The sequence below is a fragment of the Homarus americanus genome, unplaced genomic scaffold (genome assembly GCF_018991925.1).
Source record: "Homarus americanus isolate GMGI-L3 unplaced genomic scaffold, GMGI_Hamer_2.0 scaffold367, whole genome shotgun sequence".
Lineage (NCBI taxonomy): Eukaryota > Metazoa > Arthropoda > Malacostraca > Decapoda > Nephropidae > Homarus > Homarus americanus.
The window spans coordinates 2,308,470-2,335,410 of record NW_024743709.1 but is presented as its reverse complement, the minus strand read 5'-3'; the positions used below and the strand labels follow the sequence as shown (position 1 = coordinate 2,335,410).

At 47.9% G+C, this 26,941-nt stretch overlaps 1 protein-coding gene across 8 annotated transcripts in view; it reads right to left on the bottom strand.

Annotated features, from left to right (window-relative positions):
- Positions 1–26,941, bottom strand: part of LOC121877482 (patched domain-containing protein 3-like) — a 118,789-nt gene that overhangs the window by 26,588 nt on the left and 65,260 nt on the right. For all 8 annotated transcript variants that reach the window (XM_042383262.1, XM_042383259.1, XM_042383257.1 and 5 more), the window contains 2 exons: positions 24,360–25,133; positions 23,310–23,641 (listed from right to left, as the gene is read on the bottom strand). In XM_042383262.1, the coding sequence (XP_042239196.1) occupies positions 23,310–23,641; positions 24,360–25,027 (1,000 nt within the window). In that variant the 5' untranslated portion in view covers positions 25,028–25,133. The remainder of the gene's footprint in view (positions 1–23,309; positions 23,642–24,359; positions 25,134–26,941) is intronic.

The following is a 26,941-nucleotide window of genomic DNA, read 5'->3' as shown; positions in this document are numbered from 1 at the left end:
CTGTCTGTTAGTTTGTACCCACCTAACCTACCCAGGGACACCACCTTTCCCTTTCCCTCTCCCACGCTCCCCCTACCTCTCCCACGCTCTCCCTCCCTCTCCAACGCTCTCCTTACGTCTCCCACGCTCCCCACGCTCCTCCTACCTCTCCCATCCCCTACCTAAACCACCCTACCTCCCCCACACTCCCCTACTTTACTCCCCCACGCTCCCCCCCCTACCTCCCCCACGCTCTCCTACCTCCCCACGCTCCTCCCTACCTCCCCACTTCTCCCTACCTCCCCACATCTCCCTACCCCTCCCCCACGCTCTCCCTACCTCCCCACGCTCTCCCCTACCTCCCCACGCTCTCCCTACCCCTCCCCCCCACGCTCTCCCTACCTCCCCCCACGCTCTCCCTACCTCTCCCCGCTCTCCCTACCTCTCATCAGCGTTCAAAAAGGCCACAATTATGGTGGGAGTTCTGGTCGACACCGCTAGAGGGGAGGACATGCGGACGGAGGTGGGCGGGCTGGAGGAGGTGGACGGAGGTGAACTGTGGCAGGTGGGCGGAGGCGGGCGGAATAATAAAGCCAAGTGCTCAACCTTCACTTCGTTTTCTACACCCCCCCCCCACCACACTTTCCCTCACAACCACGCCACCGGCCACCAGACAGATAGCCAGACAGTTATTCAAAAGACAGCAAAAGTCAGCCAGACCACCAGAGTCAGCCAGGGCGTGAGTCAGACAGCCTCGGGGGTTCCTCGACAAGGCTCCTTACATTACCTGACCACGATCCACCTGGGAATCCCTGCCTTCCCCCACATGATGGAGGGTGTTGGAGAGGGAGAGGAGAGGAAGGTGTTGGAGGGAAGGAGAGGGGTGTTGGAGTGTTGGAGGAAGGAGAGTGTTGGAGGGAAGGAGAGGGTGTTGGAGGGAAGGAGAGGGTGTTGGAGGAAGGAGAGGGGTGTTGGAGGGAAGGAGAGAGGAGACCTAGGAGGAATAAGGGGAGTATAGTAGGGGTGAAGCCTGAACGAAAAGAAAGTGAGGAATGCAACAGCGCGCGCGCTCTCTCTCTCTCTCTCTCTCAGAGTACAGCCTCCCCTCCCCAGTCCCCAGCCTGCCCTTGAGTGCGGAGATAACACGTTGTTGTCATCACGGGTGCCTAGAAGGGAGGAGGAGGAGGAGGGAGGAGGGGAGGGAGGAGAGGAGGAGGGAGGAGGAGGGAAGGGAGGGAGGAGGAGGAGGAGGAGGAGGAGGAGGAGGAGGGAGAGGGAGGAGGAGGAGGGAGGAGGAGAGGAGGAGGAGGGAGGGAGGAGGAGGGAGGAGGAGGGGGAGGGGAGGGAGGAGGAGGAGGGAGGAGGAGAGGAGGGAGGGAGGAGAGGAGGAGGAGGAGGAGGGAAGGAGGGAGGAGGAGGAGGGAAGGAGGAGGAGGAGGAGGAGGAAGGAGGAGGAGGAGGAGGAGGAGGAAGGAGGAGGAGGAGGAGGAGGAGGAGAGGAGGGGAGGAGGAGGAGGGAGGAGGAGGAGGAGGAGGGAAGGAGGGAGGAGGAGGAGGAGGAGAGGGAGGGAGGGAGGAGGAGGAGGAGGAGGGAGGAGGAGGAGGAGGAAGGAGGAGGAGGAGGAGGAGGAGGGAAGGGAGAGTGAGGAGGAGGGGGGAAGGAGAGTGAGGAGGAGGGGGGAAGGAGAGTGAGGAGGAGGGGGGAAGGAGAGTGAGGAGGAGGAGGAGGGAAGGAGAGTGAGGAGGAGGAGGGAAGGAGAGTGAGGAGGGATAGAGGGGGGCCAATACAGGTTAGGTTAAGCCTCACCATCACCTCATCAACAGGAACATAACTACACTCAATAACACCTCTACACACAACACCTGCTGTAGTGTATCAACATGAAGGTGGTGGGTACACTTGACCTCGGTCCAACCACCACCACTCTCACCTGCAACCACACCTGTCTGACCTGTCGGTAATGATCTACCTGCGGAAGTTTATTGAGAATGAGAGAGAGAGAAGCAGTCAGGTTGACATTTTCAGTACCCAAAATAGCTCATCGTTTAAACTTTAGAAGGTCAGATTAGATCTTCCCACTACACCTACCCCTCCCCCCTTCCTCCCCTCCCCTCCAACCCCACTACCTGTACTCACCCCTAAGTTACTCTCCCCAACACTCTCAAGACGGATACCCCGTACACGAACACCGATGACGTCACAACTCCTTCTGATTGGCATAAAATTAAAACCGAAAACACAACAATAACAAAGACTCGAGGCGTGTGATGACCAAATTGAAATTCCCCGTGAAAAAAAAAATCAAAGTCATTCTCGTACGGAAACTTTCTCCATTGAGTCATTCTTGTGGGAAATTGTCTTTGGAGTTATTTATAGAACGTCTTTTACATTTTTTGCCTTCTTTTCTCAGCTGTTTTCTGTCGGTCAGTCAACCACGCGAACGTTGTCTATGTAAACAATAATAGTGAGGGTTGTTAAACGAGGATGTGACTGACTGACTGACTGATCATGAAACAGTCTTAACACTCCCAACCCAAACTAAGCTAACCATTAAGACTTGGTCAGTTCTAAGGTCGCCAGATCTACTTATGGTGGTGATGGTGATAATGGTGGCAATAATAATGGTGATGGTGGTAGAGGGATGTGTTCAATACAGGGCAGGGTGGGTAGGGCAGGGTGGGGTGGGGTGGGTAGGGCAGGGTGGGTAGGGCAGGGAAGGAGAGGGAGGGAAGGACAGGTTGGTGTAGGGAAGGGCAGGGCAGACCACTGGGTATTTCCAACATGGTCCTGGATACAACCTGCCCCCACACCTCACTCCTGCCCCTCAAGACGACGATACGAAGGCAGCCATTCTCTCCATCTCTTCTCCACCTGTTCTATCTTCTTCCTCTTTCTCTGGTTTATCCCCCCCTCCCTCCCTCTCCTCTTTCTCTTCTGCTGCTTTATCTTCCTCCCTCCCTCTCGTTCTTCTTTCCACCTCCTCCTCCTTCTTACATTTAGTTAACTTCTTGGCGTTCGGGATACAACGGTATGTATGTACGAGTGTATGTATGTATGTATGTATGTATGTATGTATTGTATTGTATGTATTGTATGTATGTATGTACTCTTGTGGTGACCTGTGAGAGGATGCGACTAATCAAGTTTTGTGAGTGAGTGACCTGGCCTCCCTCCCGGCTGGTCACTCATCCAGGAGGACACGGACGCACCCCACCGCTGCTACTACTATCAACTACAAACATTAAATATTACTAGTAACAACAACTATTATTATTATATATTACTGTAAAGACAACGACTACAGCTATATATAACTCGGCAGCATGGAGGAAGAGGAGGGAGAAGGGGAAGAGGAGGGGGAAGGGGAAGAGGAGGGGGAAGGGGAAGAGGAGACGGAAGGGGAAGAGGAGACGGAAGGGGAAAAGGAGGGGGAGGGGGAAGGGGAAGAGGAGGGGGAAGAGGAGACGGAAGGGGAAGAGGTGGAGGAGAAGGGGGAAGTAACACATTAACCCTAAATCGAGTATATAAACAGGTTCTCCACCACAACAACCAGCCCACTACCACAACAACCAGCCCACTACCACAACAACTACCCACTACTAACAGCAATCAGACTTGGTAACCACCAAATCTGGCCTCCCAGGTGTAGCATTACCTGGCCACCTACCATTATATCCTGTCCACCTACCCTATCATGGCCACTTACCCTACATTACCTACCTACTCTACAAGCAGTCAAACACCACCTCCTGCCCTGCCTCCTCCTCCCCCCCTTCTCCCTGCACCTCCCCTTCCCCTGCCCTTCTCCTGCTCCCCTTCTCCTGCACCTCTTGCCCTTCTCCTGCACCTCCTTCTCCCTCACCTCTTGCCCCTTCTCCCTGCACCTCCCCTTCTCCCTGCACCCTCTTGCCCTTTCTCCCTGCAATTCCCCCCTTCTCCCTGCACCTCTTGCCCCTTCTCCCTGCACCTCTTGCCCCTCTCCTTCTCCTCGTGTGCAAGTCAAGTATATGAACGAGGATGTGTGGATATTTTTCTTTATCGTCTTACCACGTGTATGTTAGGTGGGGAGGGGACATACATTAGTGACCACCACCATTACCAACAACCACTACTACCACCATTATCGACAACCACTACTACCACCATTACCAACAACCACTACTACCACCATTATCGACAACCACTAACACCACCATTATCGACAACCACTACCAATTATTAATTTTTTTTAACAACCACTTCAATGTCTTTTTACATTACCAACAAATCCATTACTACCAATACATTTAACATACAACCACTACTACCACCATTATCGACCACACTATTACCAATACAACCATCATGTTACCACTATTACCGACAACCATCACTACCAATTAATACCGACAACCACTACTTGGCTCACCATTATCAAGTAACCACTACTATCAACAGCATTACCAACAACCACAAATTACTACCACCATTATTGTTTACAACTATTACTACTATTCAATAACCACTACTACTATCTACATTACCAACAACCACTACCAACAGTCCAATACCAGTCAACCACTACTACCAATTGTTACTGACAACCACTATTTTACCACCATTACTTAGATAAACTAATTACTACTCAACAGTTATCGACATGGAACTAATTACTACCACTAGTTATCGACAACCACCAGCAACCACTATTATCGACAATTCCACTAACACTCCACCATTATCGACAACCATCACTACCACCATTATCACAAATCATCAACACCACATTATCGACAGTCCACTAGCTACCAATATCGACAAATTACCATTACCAACAACCACCATTACCACCATTATCGACAACCACTAACACCACCATTATCGACAAATCACTACTACCACCATTACCGACAAACCACTACTACCACCATTACCGACAACCACCACTACCACTCATTATCAGACAACTAATGTCTACTAAAACAAATCACTACTACCAATTATTGCCAACAACCATTAAGCCACTACCATTATCGACAAACCACTAACACCACCATTATCGATACAACCATCATTACCACTATTACTAAAATAAATCCAGTCATCAGCCAATAAACACCATTGTCACAATAACCACTACTAATTAACGCATACACAAAACCACTACTACCACCATTATTTCCATGTCAAACGACTACTACCTACTATTACTAACAACCACTACTACCAATATTATCAGACAACCACTATTACCACTATTAATACATAACCACTATTACCACCATTATCATAACCACTACTACCACCTTTATTACCAGTTTAACCACTGATTATTAATGACAAACACTACTACCAATTATTGGCTTCAACAACTACTACCACCATTACCACAATCTCATCACCACACCACCATTACCGTAATAAACTACTACTACCTTCATTACCGATAAGTCCTACTACTACCACCATTAATACGACAACCACTACACTTAATATTCACACTACTACCACCATACTATCGACAACCGACTACAAACTATTCAATATCGACAACGTCTAATAATACCACCATTATCGATGTCCACTACTACCACCATTTATCGATAAACCATCACCATTATCGACAAATCCATTTCACTACCACAATAAATGTTCATCATCATATCCGTCACTACTACCACCATTATCGACAACCACTACTACCACCTGGTTACCAAATAACCACTATCACTATCAATAACCACACTTTACTAATACCATTATCGATAAATCATCATTACCAATTATTATCGACAACCATCACAACCACCATTATCGACATAATCTACCAATAATTCATATTATCGACAACCACTGTTACACGCACGCTTATCGACAACTACTAACACCTTTACCATTATCGACAACCACTACTACCACAATTATTATCACAACCACGTTACCACCACAATGACAACCACCATATCGCCACTCATTATCGACACTCACTACAGCTCCACACCATTATCGACAACCACTACTACCAATTATTATCGACAACCACCAACAACACCACCATTATTTCCATGCAACCAATTAATACCACCATTATCGTCCCTCATTATTATCACCACCTACTCTTTACCTCTACAGGAGTGGCAATCCGCAGATACACCAGCCAGGATAGACTTCTCTCCTGCCCCCTCTCCTTCACTCTCAGCAGCCATACCACATTCTCCTCATTAGTTAGTTGGTCACTCAGACATGTAAGGTCAGGTCAGGTCAAGTCACACCACCCTGAAGCATGTTTATTTGCAGTGATAACACGTCAATCGCCCTGAGCCAGATGACCCACCCTGCCCACCCAGAACACTCATTGTTCTTTCATTGTTCTCTGCTGACGAAAGCTGAGAGGAAAGAAGGAGGAAGCCGAAAGGAGGAGGTGTTTGTAAGTGATAAAAAAAGTCGGGAAGATGAGGAGGGAACGGAAAAGGGAAGAAGAGATGGTTAGGAATGAGGGTTAAGAGGGTAGAGGAGTAGAGAAGTCAAGTCTAACCCGGAAGACGCGGAGAGGAGAGGTCGGTGGTACCAAAGAGGATCACTGCCAGTGGGAAGGTCACCAGCCCATCGCGCTGTTTAATCCCGCCCGCATTACCCTGCCGCCTGCACACCACCACCTGCCGCCCACACCGACCTCCTGCCACGCCGAGATCATCCCATCTCTTCAGTGAGTCAGTTAAATCCTGCTGATGACGCGGTATGTCACATTTCCTGAGTTGTAATATTTGGCTACCTGCTCGGGGGGCGTCAGGGGGGGGGTGTCAGGAGGGGGCGTCGGGCGTCGGGGCGTTGCAAGAGATGCCCGCCAGTCAGTCCTTGAACTATGGAGCGTCATCTTGTCTCAGTAGCCAGCACAGTGAGTAGCTCAAACAGATTGCACTGTTTATGGTGATGGGTTGACAGGCATGAACCGCAAGATGAAGAGGAGCAGGCAGAGAGAGGGGCAGGTATGCTTCTTTCTCTCCCTCCCGTCTCACTGCCACCTGTCTATTGGTCAGTTATTAGTTTTACTTAGTAGCCAAAGACGTCGCTCACTGTGTGAACCAAACCAGGAGTAATTTATTGTATGTTGTTTCCTCACCTAAGCAGCACAGCTTAAAGTCTATTCAGGTGCCCACAAGAGCTCACAAAACACCTGGTCCAGGGAGCCATTATCACATTATACAATACTGCTATCCTCACCACACTTGAGAGCCCTCCTCACTTTCACACACTTGAGAGCCTCCTCATCAGCACACCCTGAAAGCCTCCCTCACTACACACTTCTGAGGTTTCATCCTCACACACACCCAGAGCCATCCCCACTACACACACTTCCAAGCCATCCCCACGCTACACACTCTGCCATCTCACTACATGCCCCAAGCCATCCTCACTTGCCACACTTCAAGCTTATCCTCACCACACACATCAAACTATCCCCACTACACACACCAAACCATCCTCACTACAAACTCAAACTATCCCCACTACACACATCAAACCATCCTCACTGTACACCAAACTATCCTCACTACACACATCAAACCATTCTCACTACACTTCCAAACTATCCCTACTTACACAGCATCAAACCAGATCCTCACTAATACAACAAACTATCCTGACTACACACATCAAATCATACTCTACTAGCAAAGGCACATCAAACCATCCTCACTACATACATCACACTATCCTCACTACATACATCACACTCATTCACACCCAAACTGTCCCTACTAAAAAATAATAGTACATCACACTATCTCACACACACCAACAAATTAGTATCCTTTACCAGCCAATACACTATCCTCACTACATACATCACACTATCCTCACATCTTTGACCCCATCACCAAGCGACGTTACAGGTATCTTCAACATCTGAATGTCCTATACCATATCAGCTTAAAATCAACCTGTATCTTTGGGGAAGGCTTTTTGCAAGTTAGACTGTGAAATTTCAGCATTGCCATCATTAAACTTGTTTGAACTGATACCTGATAACACCCAGTCGACTTCCTGGAAACACTGGGAGTTACTTTTAACGCTTCCGAAAACAGAGAGATCCGACAGGCGTAATTCTTGAAGGTCTGGCTCGACGATGCTATACTCCATAGACAAGAACCCCTGCAACGACCCCAGGCCACAAAATTTTCAAGAGTGCAAATGCCTAAAAAGCGTCAGCCAATACTTTGACGGGTCGAAAGGACACAACCTCATCTGGTGATTACATCAAACGAATGCCCACTTTGAAGAGATTCAAGGACAGAATCTGTCAATAAACCGCGTTCTAAGTATGTCATACCTGGCCCCCAGACTGGAAACGCCAAGTTTATGCTATGTTTAGAAGTTTTCCTGAGATCCTTTTCTGGAGATGAATGTACAAAAACACCAGCAAGCCACACCACTGTTGGAGACGAAGCTCCACCCCATTAAAAGATGTCAAAACCTTTTATAAATACTTTATCGAATTTCTTTCTGACCAAATGCGCACAAAAGCACACAATTGGTGCTCATCTCACTAAACTTCCCCTGAAACCAGCCTATCATCTGTCTGAAGTGACGTGTAGTCATAGTTCAACACTGAAGCTCGCCTTTGGTGAACTTCCTGTACAAAGGTAAGATGAACAGCACAGAACCAAAACAGAACACAATGAACCAAAGTTTATTAATACACACCCCATAGATTGGTAACTGTTCTTTAGCTGCAAGCCCAGCCAAATGTACACACCCTATAGTAGACGGTAGCTGCAGCCCAGGCCAAAACACACACGTCAATCTCTACAGAAAGTATTCTAGAACCATCTTTAGCTGCAGCCCACAGCCGATGTCACAGACCTACAGGACGCAGAACCAATTTTTGCTGCAGCTCAGCCAAAACAGAAGGCACCCATAAAGATTTTGTAACCACCTAGCTGTGCAGCCCAGCCAAAACACACAAGCAGCACACACACACACACACACATACGTATTAATTTCTACAAGCTGAAACTTTTGGGATATTGAAACAATTTCTGGATTAGCCATAGAAGGAACACAGATACGAGTCGATAAAAATCATATTATTTAAATAGTGATGAGGAGCCAGCATTGAGAGCCAGACCTCTCTTTGTAAAGTAATCTGAGAGAGTACTGGTAATAATTATCTCAAGTAAAATATGGGCCATTATGGCATACACATCTGAAATAGTGTAACAAGCATGGTAACATCAGAATACACACACTTCATATTTATTACCACATCGAAGATACAGCAGAAACGCCGCCGCCATTCGCTAGGTTGACGGTAGACGCTGGCCTCTCGAGGCTCCCACATTGTATTCATAATTGTCCTGCAAAACATCTCTTCCATCAATAGTTTGCCATTAACGGTGTATAAAGCCCCATCAAACGGCAATATATTTTTTTTAAAATAAACTTACGGTTTTGATAGGTCATAATCATCACTTTCATATACATATAACACCATCCATCATCACCGCTTACATATAACACCACCCATCATCACTATATATAACACCATCCATCATCACTACATATAACACCACCCAACAAATACTACAATACCATCCACTGCCTACTTCACATATAACACCATCCATCATCACCACATACATATAACACCACCAATCATCATTACATACAACACCATCCAATATCACTACATATAACACCACATCCATCATCAATAGCACCACCCATCATCACTATATAATACCACCCATCGTCACTATACATAATGTTCCACCCATCGTCACATCATATAACACCATCCATCACATATAACACCATCCATCATCACCATGATATAACACCACCCATCATCACCTTACATATAACACTATCCATCATCAATAGGTAATTGTTCACCCATCATCACTGAAGACATACTACCATCCATCACCACTGCAGCATCGGTAAAGAAGTTTTGAGATTCTCAAAGTGGATAGATGACACAAACAGAAGGTTTCTTTTGTTTTATATAGACAATAGATTCATACACACACTAACTATTGGCTGGCATGAAGAGACCAGGATAAGGAAAAGCCAAGAGAATCCATGAACTGGAAGGAAGTAGGAGGCGAAAATAAACCCCAAAGGATTTCACCAAACAACAAACCAAAACACGAGATAAGATTGACCAATACGTCCAGACACCGCGAGCTAACTGATAAATGACGGAGAAATGAGGTTAATCTGAATAAATATTTTCAGTCGAAGCCACCACCGAAAATGTAAACATGATACCTGAGGCACTGACCTATTCAGAGAGGAAGAAGAAGTACTAAGCGAGGAGTGTGGTGACTAGTAACGATGTTAATACAAACAGACAACCAGTTTCCACAAGCTCACCTGGTCCTGATGAGAGATATCATTAGTTAAAAAGGGAAGAGCTATAGTATGCCCTAAAGGTGTTGTTTAACACAACCCAAAAATGGTACCAGAACCTGAGGATAGTGGAATGGTCAATTGATTTTAAGAAGGGGAAGGATCACTATCCCCCAACTACGCCCACCAGTTTAACATCATTAGTAGGTAAATTTCATTAGAATCAATTTTATTTCAAACTCTATTCGAAATCACCTGGAGGAAGCAATGTTGATCAATGATTCCCAACATGGTTTGCCAAGCGGCGTTCATGTCTAACTAATCTATAAACATTCTTTCACTTCAGTTTTCGAATCGGTGTGGACGAGGGCGCCAATTATGATGGTGCATATCTCGACTTTAGCAAAACCTTTCTGGGACAGAGTCTCCCCACGAAAGACTAATTAGGTAAAAGGTAGAAAGGTAGAAGTATCAAAATAGGCAATATCCTGAAATGGATTTAAAGTAAGCTGATGGACAGGAAAAAACAGAGCGAGCATAACGGCACTCAATCGCATTGAGCAACGTCACTAGTGGAGTTCCCCAAGGCCCAGTACTTGGACCTATTATTATTTATTATATACATAAACGATATAGACATTTACAGATAAAAACACATAAGCAATCACATGACACTAAAATAGGACGTGTAATTAAATTCGACGAGTACCTGCAAAACTACAGGAAGATCTAAACAATTTCGGAATGTCGAAAATGGCAGATGAAATTAATGTGGACAATGTAAAGCATCTAGTATAGAGATGTAAATAGGGAAAAACTAGTTACTAGATGAACAACAATGCTATTGTTGGGTCCAACAAAGGAGAGAGATTTAGGAGAATTATGTGAGGGGACCCGGTTAAGTAAAAGGTAAGTCTTTGCTCGTAACAAGGCTGATAATGTACTCTTCAGTTCATAATAAAGGAGTGTTAGTTGTAAGACTAGCGAGTCATCTTAAAATTAGCCTAGCGCTTGTAGACTATAATCTATTTATAAGTTCAGTTCTGTCATCATTAATAGAATGGATATAGAATCATTGGAAAGAACGAGAGAATGACAAGACTTATCCCAGGCATTAGGAACCCTGAATACAGACACAGGTCAAAGGTGTTAGTTACAAAGTGTCTAAAATTATATCTAGCAGTTCAGTTCTCAGATAAGTGATATATAGAATCGATATGCAAAGGTACTCAAACTATCCAACCAGGAGCGAACTCGTAACAATGGTTTTAAATTAGACAAATTTAGATTTCGGCGTGAAATTGGTAAAAACTAGTTTGGAAACAGTAGTGGATGAATGGAACAAGTTACCAAATATCATCATTAACTCGAATACGCTGAATAGCTTCAAACATAGGTTGGATGCTTATATGAGCAATAGGGGTTGGGTGTAAACGGGACTGCCCAGTATGGGTCAATAGGCCCGCTGCAGTTTCCTCCTTTATGTTCTTAACTTTTATCGTTGTTTCATAGCTGGATGATCGTCATACTCATCATTTCGATTCCGAGGCGGAGCAGGAGTGGGAGGAAGAGAGGGAGTGGGAGTGGCAGGAAAAAGAAGGGGGAGGAGACGAGGGAGGTACCACCACACACACAAGAGGAAGACGTCACACCTCACGTGTCAAGGTTGACACACACACACACACACACACCAAATGGTCACACTATTTGCAGAGAGAGAGAGAGAGAGAGAGAGAGAATTTCCCAGTTCCAGCCTGCGCCACATCCTGCCCCTGTTCCATCTTGCCCCGTCCTACCTTGACTAGCCCCGCCCACTATACGCTCATGGTTCGATCACGCTCATGACTCACCACCACCAATAAATACGGCAATGTCTGTTAGGAAGAAAAGGTGTTATGGTCGCGTTTGTAGATATTGTGTGTGTGTGTGTGTGGTGATGTAGTGGTGGTGGTTGTTGTTGTGGTGGTGGTGTAGTGGTGGTTGTGGTGTAGTGGTGGTGTGGTGGTGTTGGTAATGGCGGTTGTGGTGTAGTATTGGTGGTGGTTGTGGTAATGGTAGTGTAGTGGTGGTGTGTGGTGGTGGTTGTGGTGTAGTGGTGGTGGTGGTGGTGGTGTGGTGGTGGTGGTTGTTGTTGTTGTGGTGGTGGTGGTGGTGGTGGTGGTGTGGTGGTGTGGTGTAGTGGTGGTGTAGTGGTGGTGGTTGTGGTGTAGTGGTGGTGGTTGTGGTGTAGTGGTGGTGTGGTGGTGTTGGTAATGGCGGTTGTGGTGTAGTATTGGTGGTGGTTGTGGTAATGGTAGTGTAGTGGTGGTGTAGTGGTGGTGGTTGTGGTGTAGTATTAGTGGTGGTGGTGGTGGTGTAGTGGTGTTGGTAATGGTAGTGGTGGTAGTGGTGGTGGCAGGGAAGGGACTTTCACTGTGAGTGTGAAGGAGTGCAGGAAAGTAACCTTTTTCCTCACACTCTCGTCCTCACCTCTCCTCTCCTTCCTTCCTTCTTTCACCTCACTCTCTCCTTCCTCACCTCTCCTCTCTTCCTTCCTTCCTTCCTTCCTTCCTTCTCCTCTCTTCCTCACCTCTCCTCTCTCCCTTCCTTCCCTCCTTCCTTCCTTCTTTCACCTCACTCTCTCCTTCCCTCACCTCTCACTCTCTCCTTCCTTCCTTCCTTCCTCACCTCTCTCTCCTTCCTTCCTTCCTTCCTTCCCTCACCTCTCACTCTCTCCTTCCTTCCTTCCTCCTTCCTTCCTTCTTTCTCACTCTCTCCTTCCCTCACCTCTCACACTCTCCTTCCTTCCTCCTTCCTTCCTTCCTTCCTTCTTTCACCTCACTCTCTCCTTCCCTCACCTCTCCTCTCCTTCCTTCCTTCTTTCACCTCCTCTCCTTCCCTCACCTCTCACTCTCCTTCCTTCCTTCCTTCCTTCCTTCCTTCCTTCCTTCCTTCCTTCCTTCCTTCCCTCACCTCTCCTCTCACCTTCCTTATGTTAACTAACTGTTCGTCCTTGAAGCACTGTGGTGTGAGTCCGTTACTGTGGTGCAGGTCCGTTACTGGGTGCGGTCCGTTACTGTGGTGCGAGTCCGTTACTGTGGAGTCCGTTACTGTGGTGCGAGTCCGTTACTGTGGTGCGAGTCCGTTACTGTGGTGCGAGTCCGTTACTGTGGTGCGAGTCCGTTACTGTGGTGCGAGTCCGTTACTGTGGTGCGAGGTCCGTTACTGCCGTTGTGTGGTGCGAGTCCGTTACTGTGGTGCGAGTCCGTTACTGTGGTGCGAGTCCGTTACTGTGGTGAGTCATGGTCCGATACTGTGGTGTGAGTCCGATACTGTGGTGTGAGTCCGTTACTGTGGTGTGAGTCCGTTAGTCCGTTACTGTGGTGTGAGTCCGTACTGTGGTGTGAGTCCGATACTGTGGTGTGAGTCCGTTACTGTGGTGTGAGTCCGATACTGTGGTGTGAGTCCGATACTGTGGTGTGAGTCCGTTACTGTGGTGTGAGTCCGATACTGTGGTGTGAGTCCGATACTGTGGTGTGAGTCCGTTACTTAGGTGTGTTTAAGAATAAGAATAACAATGCAACGTCATCACAACCACCACTACAACCATTGCTACAAACACAACTATCACTGCAACCACCACCACCACAACTACCATCACAACCACCACCATTACAACTACCACCACAACTACCACCACCACCACAACTACCATCACAACCACCACAACTACCATCACAACCACCATCACAACTATCACAACCACCACCACCACCACAACTACCATCACAACCACCACCATTACAACTACCACCACAACTACCACCACCACCACAACTACCATCACAACCACCATCACAACTATCACAACCACCACCACAACTACCATCACAACCACAACTACCACAACAATAGGTAATGTCTTCACGACAATAAGTACAGCCAACACTAAGGTAAGAAATATGTTAATTAATTTAATGTTGTACCTGACAAAAATAATTCTACACTAGACCATTGTAAATACTGTAAATGATGTAAATACTGTAAATACTCTACTGTAAATGATGTAAATACTGTAAATGATGTAAATACTGTAAATACTCTACTGTAAATGATGTAAATACTGTAAATGATGTAAATACTGTAAATACTCTACTGTAAATGATGTAAATACTCTACTGTAAATGATGTAAATACTGTAAATGATGTAAATACTGTAAATGATGTAAATACTCGACTGTAAATTATGTAAATACTGTAAATACTCATAATGTAAATGATGTAAATACTGTAAATGCTGTAAATGATGTAAATACTGTAAATACTCTACTGTAAATGATGTAAATACTGTAAATGATGTAAATACTGTAAATACTCTACTGTAAATGATGTAAATACTGTAAATGATGTAAATACTGTAAATACTCTACTGTAAATGCTGTAAATACTGTAAATGATGTAAATACTGTAAATACGGTAAATGATGTCAGTATTGTAAATGATGTCAATATTGTAAATGTAAATGAAATAAGAAAAAAGTGAACTGAACTGTAATGGGGGAAAAATAGATACCGATTTATACAGACTACCACAACCACCATCACCACTATTCTCGTCTCCTTCAGCCTTGAGGCTCACGTGCGTGCGTGCGTGCGTCATCACTACACTACTAGCTATGCCCGTCACACTCGTATCAATATTTCATGCCCAGCCATACCTCCCCCCCCCCACTATCTAGGAGAGAGGCACCAGCAACTGTACTTGGGGAAGCCAGCGAGGTGCACCAAATAAACAAAGGTAAAGAATTATTTGAGGAGGAGGATGGATGAAGAGGAGGAGGAGGAGGAGGAGGAGGAGGAGGAAGAGGGGGAGGAAGAAGAGGATGGTGAAGAGGCGGAGGGCGTTAACACCGTCTCCAATCATAGTAAAATACAGAGAAACTTGGTGTGGGGGAGGGAGAGGGGGAGTGAGGGGGTCTGTCACGTCACCTTCCCCAGCCTGTTCAACACCCGACCTCCTCCTCTCTCTCTCTCTCTCTCTCTCTCGCTCCACTTAACATGCTCAACAACCATCTAGGTCTCCTCCTCCATGTTTGTACAGGAGGTGTCGAAGGTCATCCTCAAGCGGTACAAACATGATCACTCTCCCTCCACCTCCACTAAGCCTTACCTGCTTGTATTAATTGAAGGTCACTCCAAGCAGTCTTACCATCACTCATTATGCGCCGCCCTCACCATTAATACTCCCCTCCAAGGATGGCCTACACAGACCCCATACACTAACTACATCCAGTGTGAGGCAGACCACTCGACACACAGGTCACCCTCGACACACAGGTCACCCTCGACACACCTATAGACCAGCAGCCAACACCCGGTCTACATCTCCAAGACGATGTAGGTCAGTGAGTCGGCCATGACCCGCTTATACGGACCCTCCCCCAGCCTTGAGGAGCCGCTAACGGTACTACCTGCCCCCCCTTCTCGCCCCTCATACTTACTTACCTACAAACCTTCCTCCCTCCACACATACCTACCAACTTACCTCCACATCCCTCCCTCCTTCCCGCCACACCCACCTCCCCTCTTCCACACCTATTTACCTCCCTACCCACACCACTTTTTCTTCCCTCTCATCTTCCCCCTCCCTCTCAACCCACACCACTCTTTCCCCTCTCTCTCACCCCACACCACTCGTCTCCCTCCCTCTACCAGACTCTCCAAATACCATTAAATTACCACCAACACAGCACTAGTCAGTTCACCCCCCCCCCCACACGTTATTACAGTCTCGTGTAAAATTCCGCCATTTTGTTAGCTAGATTAACTACCACACGACACCAAGAATATGGGGCAGGGAACATGTGTGTGTGTGTGTGTGTGTGTGTGTCAGAGCAGGTGTGAGATGGGTGTTGACGGGTAACCCCCCCCCCTCTCCACAGGACCTACACTACCCTAGGTATGTAGGTTTCAGGGCCAGTGACCCCATACTCCCACCACAACAACTAATACCAACACAGATACTACTACTATCACTACTGACACCACTACCACCAGACCTACAACCACTACCACCACCCTCCCTCATGCACATATAATTTCATACGTAACACTGTTCAGCTAAGTACAGTAACACGTACAGAACGCACTTAGTTTATTTTAAGAACAATAAATTAGTACAGCAACCAAACACAAGAGTTAGGTTCAGTCAGGGAACACACAGACCAGCCAAGGAACACACAGACCAGCCAAGGAACACACAGACCAGCCAAGGAACACACAGACCAGCCAAGGAACACACAGACCAGCCAAGGAACACACAGACCAGCCAAGGAACACGCAAGTCAATCACGGAACGCGTACACCAAGCAGGGTCAGCCAAGAAACACATCAACACCTACCTTACATCACCTGGCTGGCTACGTCACATCAACTCACCTGGAGAAGAAATATTAATTAGTACACATTAATCAACACCTGGTCAGTCATATTAAAGTACAGTCCCCTTCACTAGTGTGTTTACAGGAGGTTGTTAGGTGTTGTGTAGTGTGGCAACGTTGTGTTTGTTTACAATCGACAGAAGGAAACTCGCAATAGTAAACAAACTCTGGAATCAAAGTAAAACAATATTAAAACAAACATCTCAATGATAATGATCTGTGGAATGCATCACGATAACGAAAGGCTTACCGTTGTGGTAAGGGAAGGTTATTGTAGTGGTGGTTAAAGGTTGGGTTGGGGTGAAGGACTAAGGCATTAAGATATTTTACTAGATTAATGTACAGTACTCAGGAGTTGGTATTGTACTCAAAGGGTTAATATTCGCGTCACTTAAAGCATAACTGCCAGCGATCGTGAGATTTGAACGCTGAAAGACAGACAGAGACAGACAGACAGACAGACAGACATGACCGACGGTGAGTGACTTTTACGAAGGAGGAAAAGTGAAAGTAGGTGGAAAATCAGAGAGAAACGAAAGTAAGTGACGGGAGTAAGTGACCTCTTGTGGTGGCCCTTCACAACTGTAATGTCAACAAGAATCAGCTGTGAGTCTATGAACAATGATCAGCTGTGCGTGTGTGTGTTTGTTTGTTTGTTTGTTTGTTTGCCCCATGGCCAACCATAACGTCCATTACTGCTGCTCCCACGTCGTTAGGTTAGGGTGTGTTGGGCGTGAGGGTGCGTTGGGGCGTGAGGGTATGCTGGGCGTGAGGGTGTGTGAGGGTGTGTTGGGCGTGAGGGAGCGATGGGGAGTGAGTGTGTGTTAGGGTTTGTGGGTGTGTGTTGGGGAGTGAGTGTGTGTGTTGGGGAGTGAGTGTGTGTGTTGGGGAGTGAGTGTGTGTTAGGGTTTGTGGGTGTGTGTTGGGGAGTGTGTGTGTGTGTGTTGGGGAGTGAGTGTGTGTGCTGGGGATGAGTGTGTGTGTGTGTGTGTGTGTTGGGAGTGTGTGTGTGTGTGTTGGAGTGAGTGTGTGTGTTGAGTGAGTGTGTTGGGGAGTGAGTGTGTGTTAGGGTTTGTGGGTGTGTGTTGGGGAGTGTGTGTGTGTGTGTTGGGGAGTGAGTGTGTGTGCTGGGGATGAGTGTGTGTGTGTGTGTGTGTTGAACCGCCCATACTATACACTGGAGTGACCTTGAAACAATCACCTAGGTTTTCGAGGTCATGACTTGGCGGTGAACCTTGAAGACAAAGGCCTGACAACCCCTCCTTTACCTACGCCAGACACCTTCGCCCTTGGTGGTGTCAGGCTGTTGATGTGTGAGGTGAGGGGGGTGTTGGTCCTCCCCCTTCAGGAGTCGACTTTTACAGGTACTTCCAGCCACAAGGTCAGAAGTTGTTACTGTCAGCCCTACACGTCAGGAGCTGTAATAGAAGTACTGCTCCTCCCACCCACATCTGATGGCAGTAACCACCCACCCACCACGTTCACACACACACCACCACCCACACACACCCACCACGTCTTCACACACACACCACCACCACCCACCCAGCACCACGTCTCACACACACACACACACGCCACCACCCACCACGTCTTCACACACACATGCCACGTGCCACCACCCACCCACCCACCACGTTCACACACACACGCCACCACCCACACACCCACCACGTTCACATTGCCACACACCCACCCACCCAACACGTCTCACACACACACACCACCACCCACCCACCCACCACGTCTTCACACACACACACCACCACCCACACACCCACCACGTCTTCACACACACACCACCACCCACCACGTTCACACACACACACCACCACCCACACACCCACCACGTTCACACACACACACACCACCACCCACACACCCAATTTCACGTCTTCACACACACACACACCACCACTCCACACACCCACCACGTTCACACACAGCTCACCACCCACACACACACACACACACCACGTTCACACACACACCACGTCTTCACACAACACACGCCAGATACGTTCACACACACCCACCACGTCTTCACACACACACACGCCACACTCCACACTCCACCACTGCCACACACACACACGGCCACCACCCACACCTTACGACACAGAAAACAAGCACAAGTAATGTCTCCGTCATCATCATTTGCCTAAGTGAGAAACATTGACTCATTCACAACAATCTTTCTGCTGTGACACTTGTCTGCCTTAGGGTGGGGCGGGGAAGGGTGGGGCTAGATGGGGTGAGGCGGGGAAAGGCTGAGTGGGGTAAGGCTGGGTGGGGTGCAACGTCAGTTAAAGGACACCAAAAAATTCAGAGACAATATACCACAAATATACGAGGTGTCACTTCCTGTCACCCTTCTGCTCACCCTCCTGCTCACCCCCTCAGGTCCAAGGATGCTGTTACACTGGGCACTACCCTTATTATTCTATTCCCAGGAGCCCACAACAGTCTTGGTTTTATCCTGTATAAAAGAACTCAGCTATTATCCATATTCTTCAGTAGTATTACAGTCTGCAGGGCGCCCAAGCGACAGGCCAAATTTCTGACACCTTCATAGTGGTAAGGGTGGTGATGCAGGAGGGGTGGTGGACGTGGTGAGGGTGGTGATGGTAGTGGTGGTGGGAGGGTGGTGACGTGGTGGTGAGGGTGGTGACGTGGGTGGTGAGTGATGGTAGTGGTGGGAGGGTGAGGGGAGGTGGTGGTGGGAGGAGGAGTGGTGGTGGTGGGAGGGTGAGGGTAGTGGTGGTGGGAGGGGTGAGAGGGTAGTGGTGGGGTGAGGGTAGGTGGTGGTGGTGGTGAGTAGTGGTGGTGGTGAGGTGGTGGTGAAGGAAATGGTGGTTGGGGAAGTGTGATGGAGATGTTAGTAGTGGTGGTGAGTGGATCAGGGTTGGTTGTGAGAGAATGGGGGACCATATGTTAAGACAACCTGAGGGACACACACACACACGCGCACACACACACACACGAGGTTCACCTGTACAATTAGTCTAGTGTGAACATTTTTATAACGTTTACAACTATGTAAACGTGAGTGACTGTACGTACCGTTATGTGTACCTGTGACCGTGTGTATTACTAGTGAATGGTGATGTACACGCTTGACCATGTGTACCGTTATGTGTACCTGTGTGGAGTTACGTGTCCAGTATTGCCTACATGTACACCATCAGGGCGCGTGTCAGTGAGTGTACATAAGTGTGGATTTGTGTGGTCACCGACAGACAAACGTACGTGTGTGTGTGTGTGTGTGTGTGTACCAATCGGACGGTAGGTTACATGTGTGAGTTAACGTGAGGAAGCGAGGAGGTTCACGTGTTCCTGGTTATCACGAGGAGAGAGGGAGGGAGAGGGAGAGAGGGGGAGGGAGAGGGGGAGGGAGGGAGGGAGGGAGGGGAGGGAGGGAGGGAGGGAGGGGAGGAGGGAGGGAGGGAGGGAGGGAGGAGGGAGGGAGGGAGGGAGGGGGAGGGAGGGAGGGAGGCGGAACTGACAAGGCAACATTACATTACTTGTATTATCAACTGACCAAATCACATCCTTGGTTTTCTAGGTACGGTGAGGTGTGAGGGGATGAGTGAGGTGTGGAAGAGTGAGGGGTGAAGAGTGAGGTGTGAGGGGTGAAAGGATGAGTGAGGGAGGGTGAAGGGTGAGGGAAGAGTGAGGTGAGAAAGGATGAGTGAGGGGTGAAAGGATGAGTGAGGGGTGAAGAGTGAGGAGTGAGGGTAAGAGTGAGGTGTGAGAGGGATGAGTGAGGGGTGAAGAGTAAGGTGTGAGGGGTGAAGAGTGAGGGTGTGAGGATGAATGAGGGGTGAGGGGTGAAGAGTAAGGTGTGAGGGGATGAGTGAGGGGTGAAGAGTGAGGGGTGAAGAGTGAGGGTGAAGAGTGAGGGATGAGGGGTGAAGAGTGAGGTGTGAAGAGTGAGGTGTAAGAGTGAGGTGTGAGGGGGATGAGTGAGGGGTGAAGAGTGAGGAAAGGGCAGGTAAGCTTTATGATCACAGACAAAATAAGAGACACTAACATCACACACAAACACACAAACAGGTCATTCAAGAAAAACAGGTCAAGCATTCTCAGGTGTTCTCCTTAATTAACAGGTGAATGACATTGTCGATATGTGAGCAGTGCCAACTACCGAGTCCCTCTAGCCGACTCGTGTACGTTTGATCATGTACACCAGTTATTATGCCTACTGTACACACGATGTACACATATCGTGGCTCTCCGTGTACATATAATCTTGTACATTTATAATTCTTGCTGTCACGTACACTTAGATATACACATGTGCGCCTATACCTGATGTGTGTGTGTGTGTGCGTGTCGTCAGCAGCCACACACTCGCCTTGACACCATTGTCCAGTACACTCACTCGCGCCACTACCAATAACCACGACTACTACCATCACAGCTACATGTACTACCACCACCAAAACAACCACCATTACCGCCGCCACCACCATCACTATTTTTTCACCGGCCCAACCAGCCCACCAACACACACACACACACAAGCACTCGGAACACACAAGCACTCGGGACACACAAGCACTCGGAACGCACAAGCACTCGGAACACACAAGCACTCGGAACGCACAAGCACTCGGAACGCACAAGCACTCCGGAACGCACAAGCACTCGGAACACACAAGCACTCGGAACACACAAGCACTCGGAACACACAAGCACTCGGAACACACAAGCACTCGGAACACACAAGCACTCGGAACACACAAGCACTCGGAACACACAAGCACTCGGAACACACAAGCACTCGGAACACACAAGCACTCGGAACACACAAGCACTCCGGAACACACAAGCACTCGAACACACAAGAGCACTCCGGAACACAAGCACTCAGTAGCAATTAGTAAAATATTACAAGTTCGAAAAGAGTGTGTGTGTGTGTGGGGGAGAGGAGTGGGTGTGTGTGTTGGTGGGTGTGTGGGTGGTGTGGGTGTGTGTGTGTGTGGGGATTGTGTGTGTGGGGTGGAGTGTGTGTGTGTGGGGGAGTGGGTGTGTGTGTGTTGGGGGAGGGTGTGTGTGTGTGTGTGGGGGGTGTGTGGGGAGTGGTGTGTGTGGGCAGTGGGTGTGTGTGGACGAGTGGTGCACGGGGTGCCCTACAAGATTCACTCTCAAAGCCTCAAATACACCCACATCCTCACATCTACCCAAATACACCCACTTACACATATACCCACATCCACTATTTACCCAGACACTCACTCATGGTAATTAACACACCTGGCTACCTGAGATAACTAAGAAGAACCCAGGGACAAATTAGGTATCCAGTAGAGGTGTATTGACACGTACAATAATACCTGCCCCTCATGCTACGAGGATGGCGGGCCCAAGGTTGTGTCGCCAACGCAACCACCACACCCTAAGTTAACGAGCTGCATGACCCAGTGTCAAGGAATAGTCCGAGAAGACCGGACAACTCGCCAACTGCACTGGTTAACCATTACCCCGGAACACCATACGCAAATCAATTAACATCAGGTTCCCAATTACTGTTGGGTATACAGAGGCAAATGGCGTAAAGAAACTTGCCCGGGGATCGAACCCGGGTCCGCACGCTTGCGAGGCGAGGATGCTGACCATTACACCACACACACAAGGATCACTACTTACTATACTCCTCAAGTCTCTGGTGGTTAAAATAAGAATTCCCTTTAACTTTGTTTTCTTTAAGACGAGTCGTAAATATTTATGAGGTAAGGTGTGTGGGGGTAGTGAGCGAGTAGCTGGGAGAATGAGTGAGTGAGCGAGTAGCTGGGAGAATGAGTGAGTGAGCGAGTAGCTGGGAGAATGAGTGAGTGAGTGAATGAATGAGTGAGTGAGCGAGTGAGTGAGTGAGCGACTGAGTGAGTGAGCGACTGAGTACGTGGTGAAACATTAAACCAATATATTCTGTGGCTCGGGTCTTAACAGCTCACATTACAGGAGATATTTACCACTAAAGCGAGCAGCCCGCAAGGTGGTGTTACTGAGAGAGTCTTAACGCGTCTTGAATTACGTTTATCATTATTATTATTATTATTCATTTACGTATTTATTTATATATTCAGTATGTGTTTAGGTTTCTTCCCCACCATGATCCAGCGAGGGGTGGTACAGTTCAGTTGTTGGGGTGTTTATTCCTGGACTCACCATCAAGGAAGTATACTGTATACGGGGTTCAGTTGGGTGTTGTTTGAGAGCCTCGTGTATGCTTCTTCGATCTGGTCTCCATTTTTCTCTCTTGTTTCCCTCCCTTAGTAGTCCTCTCCCTCACCTAGCAACTCTCTCCCTCCCTCCCTCCCTCACCCAGTACTTTGTCACGGCCTCAACACGACACTAAAACCATCTCACGTCAAGCCCTGTGGCCATGACGTCACGGTGGCGGGACATAATTGTGTTACGTTTCTTGTTGTCAATAATAATGATAATGATAATAATAATAATAATAATAATAATAATGATGATAATAATAATAATACTGAAACAAAGGCAGAACAAAATACAAACGAACGAAAACCAATAAATAAATAATAAATGAGGAGCCGGGGTACTTACCTAACATGAGGAAGGGGGCGGCCATGTTGATCCCGATGAACTCGACGCCCAGGTAGATGAGAAACCCGAAGGCGGTGACGCAGGCGAGGGCGGCGGACACCACACCTATAAGACCCAGCCAGGGTTTGGTGCGTACCCAGTCACCCATCATGACGGACGTTACGCTGAACACCACCATGATAGTGACGGTGACGCCGAAGAAGGGGACGACGGAGTTGGTGTTGTTCTCCAGCTCCGTCTCTAGGGTGCGGGAGACGAACCTGGCCACTGTTATCTCTCCAAAGTCTCGTCCGTCCATAGCCTGTAGCAGCGCCTCCTCCCATAGTGCCGCGCTGGTGGTGAAGAGATGCGGTGAGTGGTGGTGGGGGAGAGAGAGAGTGTTGGAGATGGTGGTGAAGGGGGAGAGAGAGAGTGTTGGAGATGGTGGTGAAGGGGGAGAGAGGCATGAGATGGTGGTGAAGGAGAGAGAGAGTGTTGGAGATGGTGGTGAAGGGGGAGAGAGAGAGTGTTGGAGATGGTGGTGAGGGGAAAGAGAGAGTGTTGGAGATGGTGGTGAAGGGGGAGAGAGAGAGTGTTGGAGATGGTGGGAGAGAGAGTGTTGGAGATGGTGGTGAAGGGGGAGAGAGGCGTTGTGAGTCATAATATACAAAGATTATTAACTGATGGTGGAGAGACGTGACTGGTATGCACAAACACTGTATTAATGATGTAGGAGGAACAAGTCTAGTAGGCACATATAATTTCCTCAATAGGCCTAAAAATAATATATGGGTTTTCTCTATAGGCCTAAGAGAATAATGGTCCTCTTCCGCCCTACACAGGTGATCGGGTAACTCACTACAACATTGTCTTGAGTAAAATTAACCCCACTTAACATTGTCCTTGGCGGCTAAAGTAACAATATTAACATTTTTTTAAAGCTAACGAAAGCCATCAAACAAACCCAAATTAACCTTAACTAACTAATTTAAACTAAGTTAAACTAACTTGGCTTACTAAACTTATGAGAGAGAGAGAGAGAGAGAGAGAGAGAGAGTAAACAAGACTCACTCTTGGTCCTCCGTCGGGGTGTTGGTCCTGAGCCAGTAGAAGATGGAGAGAGCCTGGACACTCTGCACTGTGCTGCTGTTGATGACGGCGCCACCGAAGAAGTGAGGGAACAGGTAGGTCTCGAAGGTGTTGGGGTTGAGCATGAAGGGGTAGGTGATGTCGAAGGTCCCCGCCTCCACCTCCGGCATGAACTCCTGTAGGTCGAGGACGTTGTTTTCGTAGCACTTGCCGTCCCAGATGGCGCACAAGTCTTCGTAGCGGGAGTACTTGTGACCGAGTTGGACGCCCACAGAGTGTGCCAGACGGTCTAGGAGGATGATGTCGTTCCAGACGGAGCTACGCAAGAGTGTGCCGCCATCCTTGGCCATGATGATGAATCTGGCGAACCTTCCCGTGCGTGTCAGCCTCGACGGGTGGAAGTCCGAGCTGAAGTTGAGGAAGAAGTTCTGCTCGATGATGGCCCTCTCGTTCCTGGCGAACCCTGTGGTGGGTGAGAACAGATACTCGGGGTCATCCTCGTACCTGATCCTCTGGAAGCCCGTGGCGAAGATGGCGGTCAAGAAGATGGGCACGATGATGAAGTAACCATAATGGCTGGCGATCACATGTCCCAGCCGGTAGAAAGACCGGTTGAGGAAGTTGTCGAATTTCTGGAGGAAGCAGCCCATGACGGCCTGGACTTTGGGGTGGCGCTGGACACACTGTGTGTGGAGACAACAGGTGCAGCAGTGGGTGGAATTGGTCGACGACACCGGGGTTTCCCTGTCCTCACACCTGCGGGAAGGAACACAAATTGTTAACATCAGAGCCGAAAAATACACTTGGTAACACACACACACAGGTGATCTCTAAACCAATCCAGGAGAATGACCAAGAAATTCTCCCCCCCCCCCAGTCACGAGAGTTGATCATCAATTAATGTCCCCACAAGCCCATCAAACTCAATCAGTGACATCAATACCAAATATGGTGGTTGATGTCATTGGCGTATTGAAAGAGCTCTCACAATATGGAACGTGTGAGGGGGGGTGTTATATATTAGTTACCAGGGTTTGTTGTGATGTCCCCCCCCTCACAAAAGAAGATACGAGTCATGGAGGTTGATGAGGGGGAGGGTGGTGAGGGTGGTGAGGGTGGTGAGGGTGCAAGTATCCTGGTGACTAGTGATGGAGAGGTCACCCTTTTTCCTTCATCCACACCGTCACTCGCACAATAATAATAATAATAATAATAATACTCAACAGTTTGGTATGTACATGTACAGTATGTAGACAATGCTGATGTGTACAGACAAGGCAGGTTTACGGTGTACATAGACCGTGTAGGAATACAACAGGAGACAACAATGGGGCAATTCGACCAAGGATAACTGACAAAGCCATCAGATGCTTATGGCGTGTGTGTGTGTACGGATTTGTCATGCAAGCAACACACACACAAACACTAAAAGACCAACATTATGAAAAAGGAAAAAACTGTGTGACTGACTGGCCGTCCACACCTGAAGCCCTGGTCGTTGTGGTCCAATAACCAAACACACAACCCGATGAGCAAACATTTCTTGGTGGCCTAGCATCAGCCACCCCCCCTCCTCTCTCACTGCTGACGAGACTGGCTGACAACACCCCCTCCTCTCACCCCCACTGCTGACGAAACTGGCTGACAGTTGACCTCTCACCCTATCACGATGACTGGCTGATAACACCCCCCTCTCCTAACACTGACCTCCTCCTCATTGCTGACAACACCCTCCTCTCACCTCACTGCTGACGAGACTGGCTGACAACACCTCCTCCCTCACTGCTGACGAGACTGGTTGACAACACCCCCTCCTCTCACCCCCACTGCTGACAACACCCCACCACATCTCCCTTACTGCTGACAACGACTGAAGTCCCCTGTGGTAAGTTCCCCCTTAAAAACTACTAAAGAAAACTGACTCAAATCACGTGTTTGTGTAATATTGACGCCATCTTGGTCGACTATTCTTACTATCAACACGACTCATCATGACTCAGTATGGACGGTGGGTGAGTCATGAGTCACCGAGGGTGTCGTGAGTCACTGGGGTATATTTTGTGGTGTTACTGCTGCCAGGGGTAACATTATCCCCTCCGATGAACAACTTTGCTTTGTGTCGATCACTGTTCCTCCCTCCCGCCAACACCCAAGACTCAACCTACCAATTTGGCTTATATAACCACGACACACACACACACAAGGAAGCACACATTTCTGGTAACATTCCATTCAGTATATATATTTCTGGGAACAATTCTATAAGGACATAATCCATTTCGAAACATCACAACATCTTTTCAGTAGGACCCAGCTCCGAGGATCTCCGTACCACTGAAAATATCCATCTTTTCAGTAGGACCCAGCTCCGAGGATCTCCGTACCACTGAAAACATCCTCCAAACTCTGCCTCGACGCCACTTTGTTCATGAAATATTCGCTACGGTTTCTATTCAGTTCGTTCTTAACAGTTTCAATCAAGACTTTCATTTTGTTTTTAAATTATTTATATTCGTTAAGAGTTCAATGAAGCTTCAATTGTATATTTACGATTTGAATTTAAG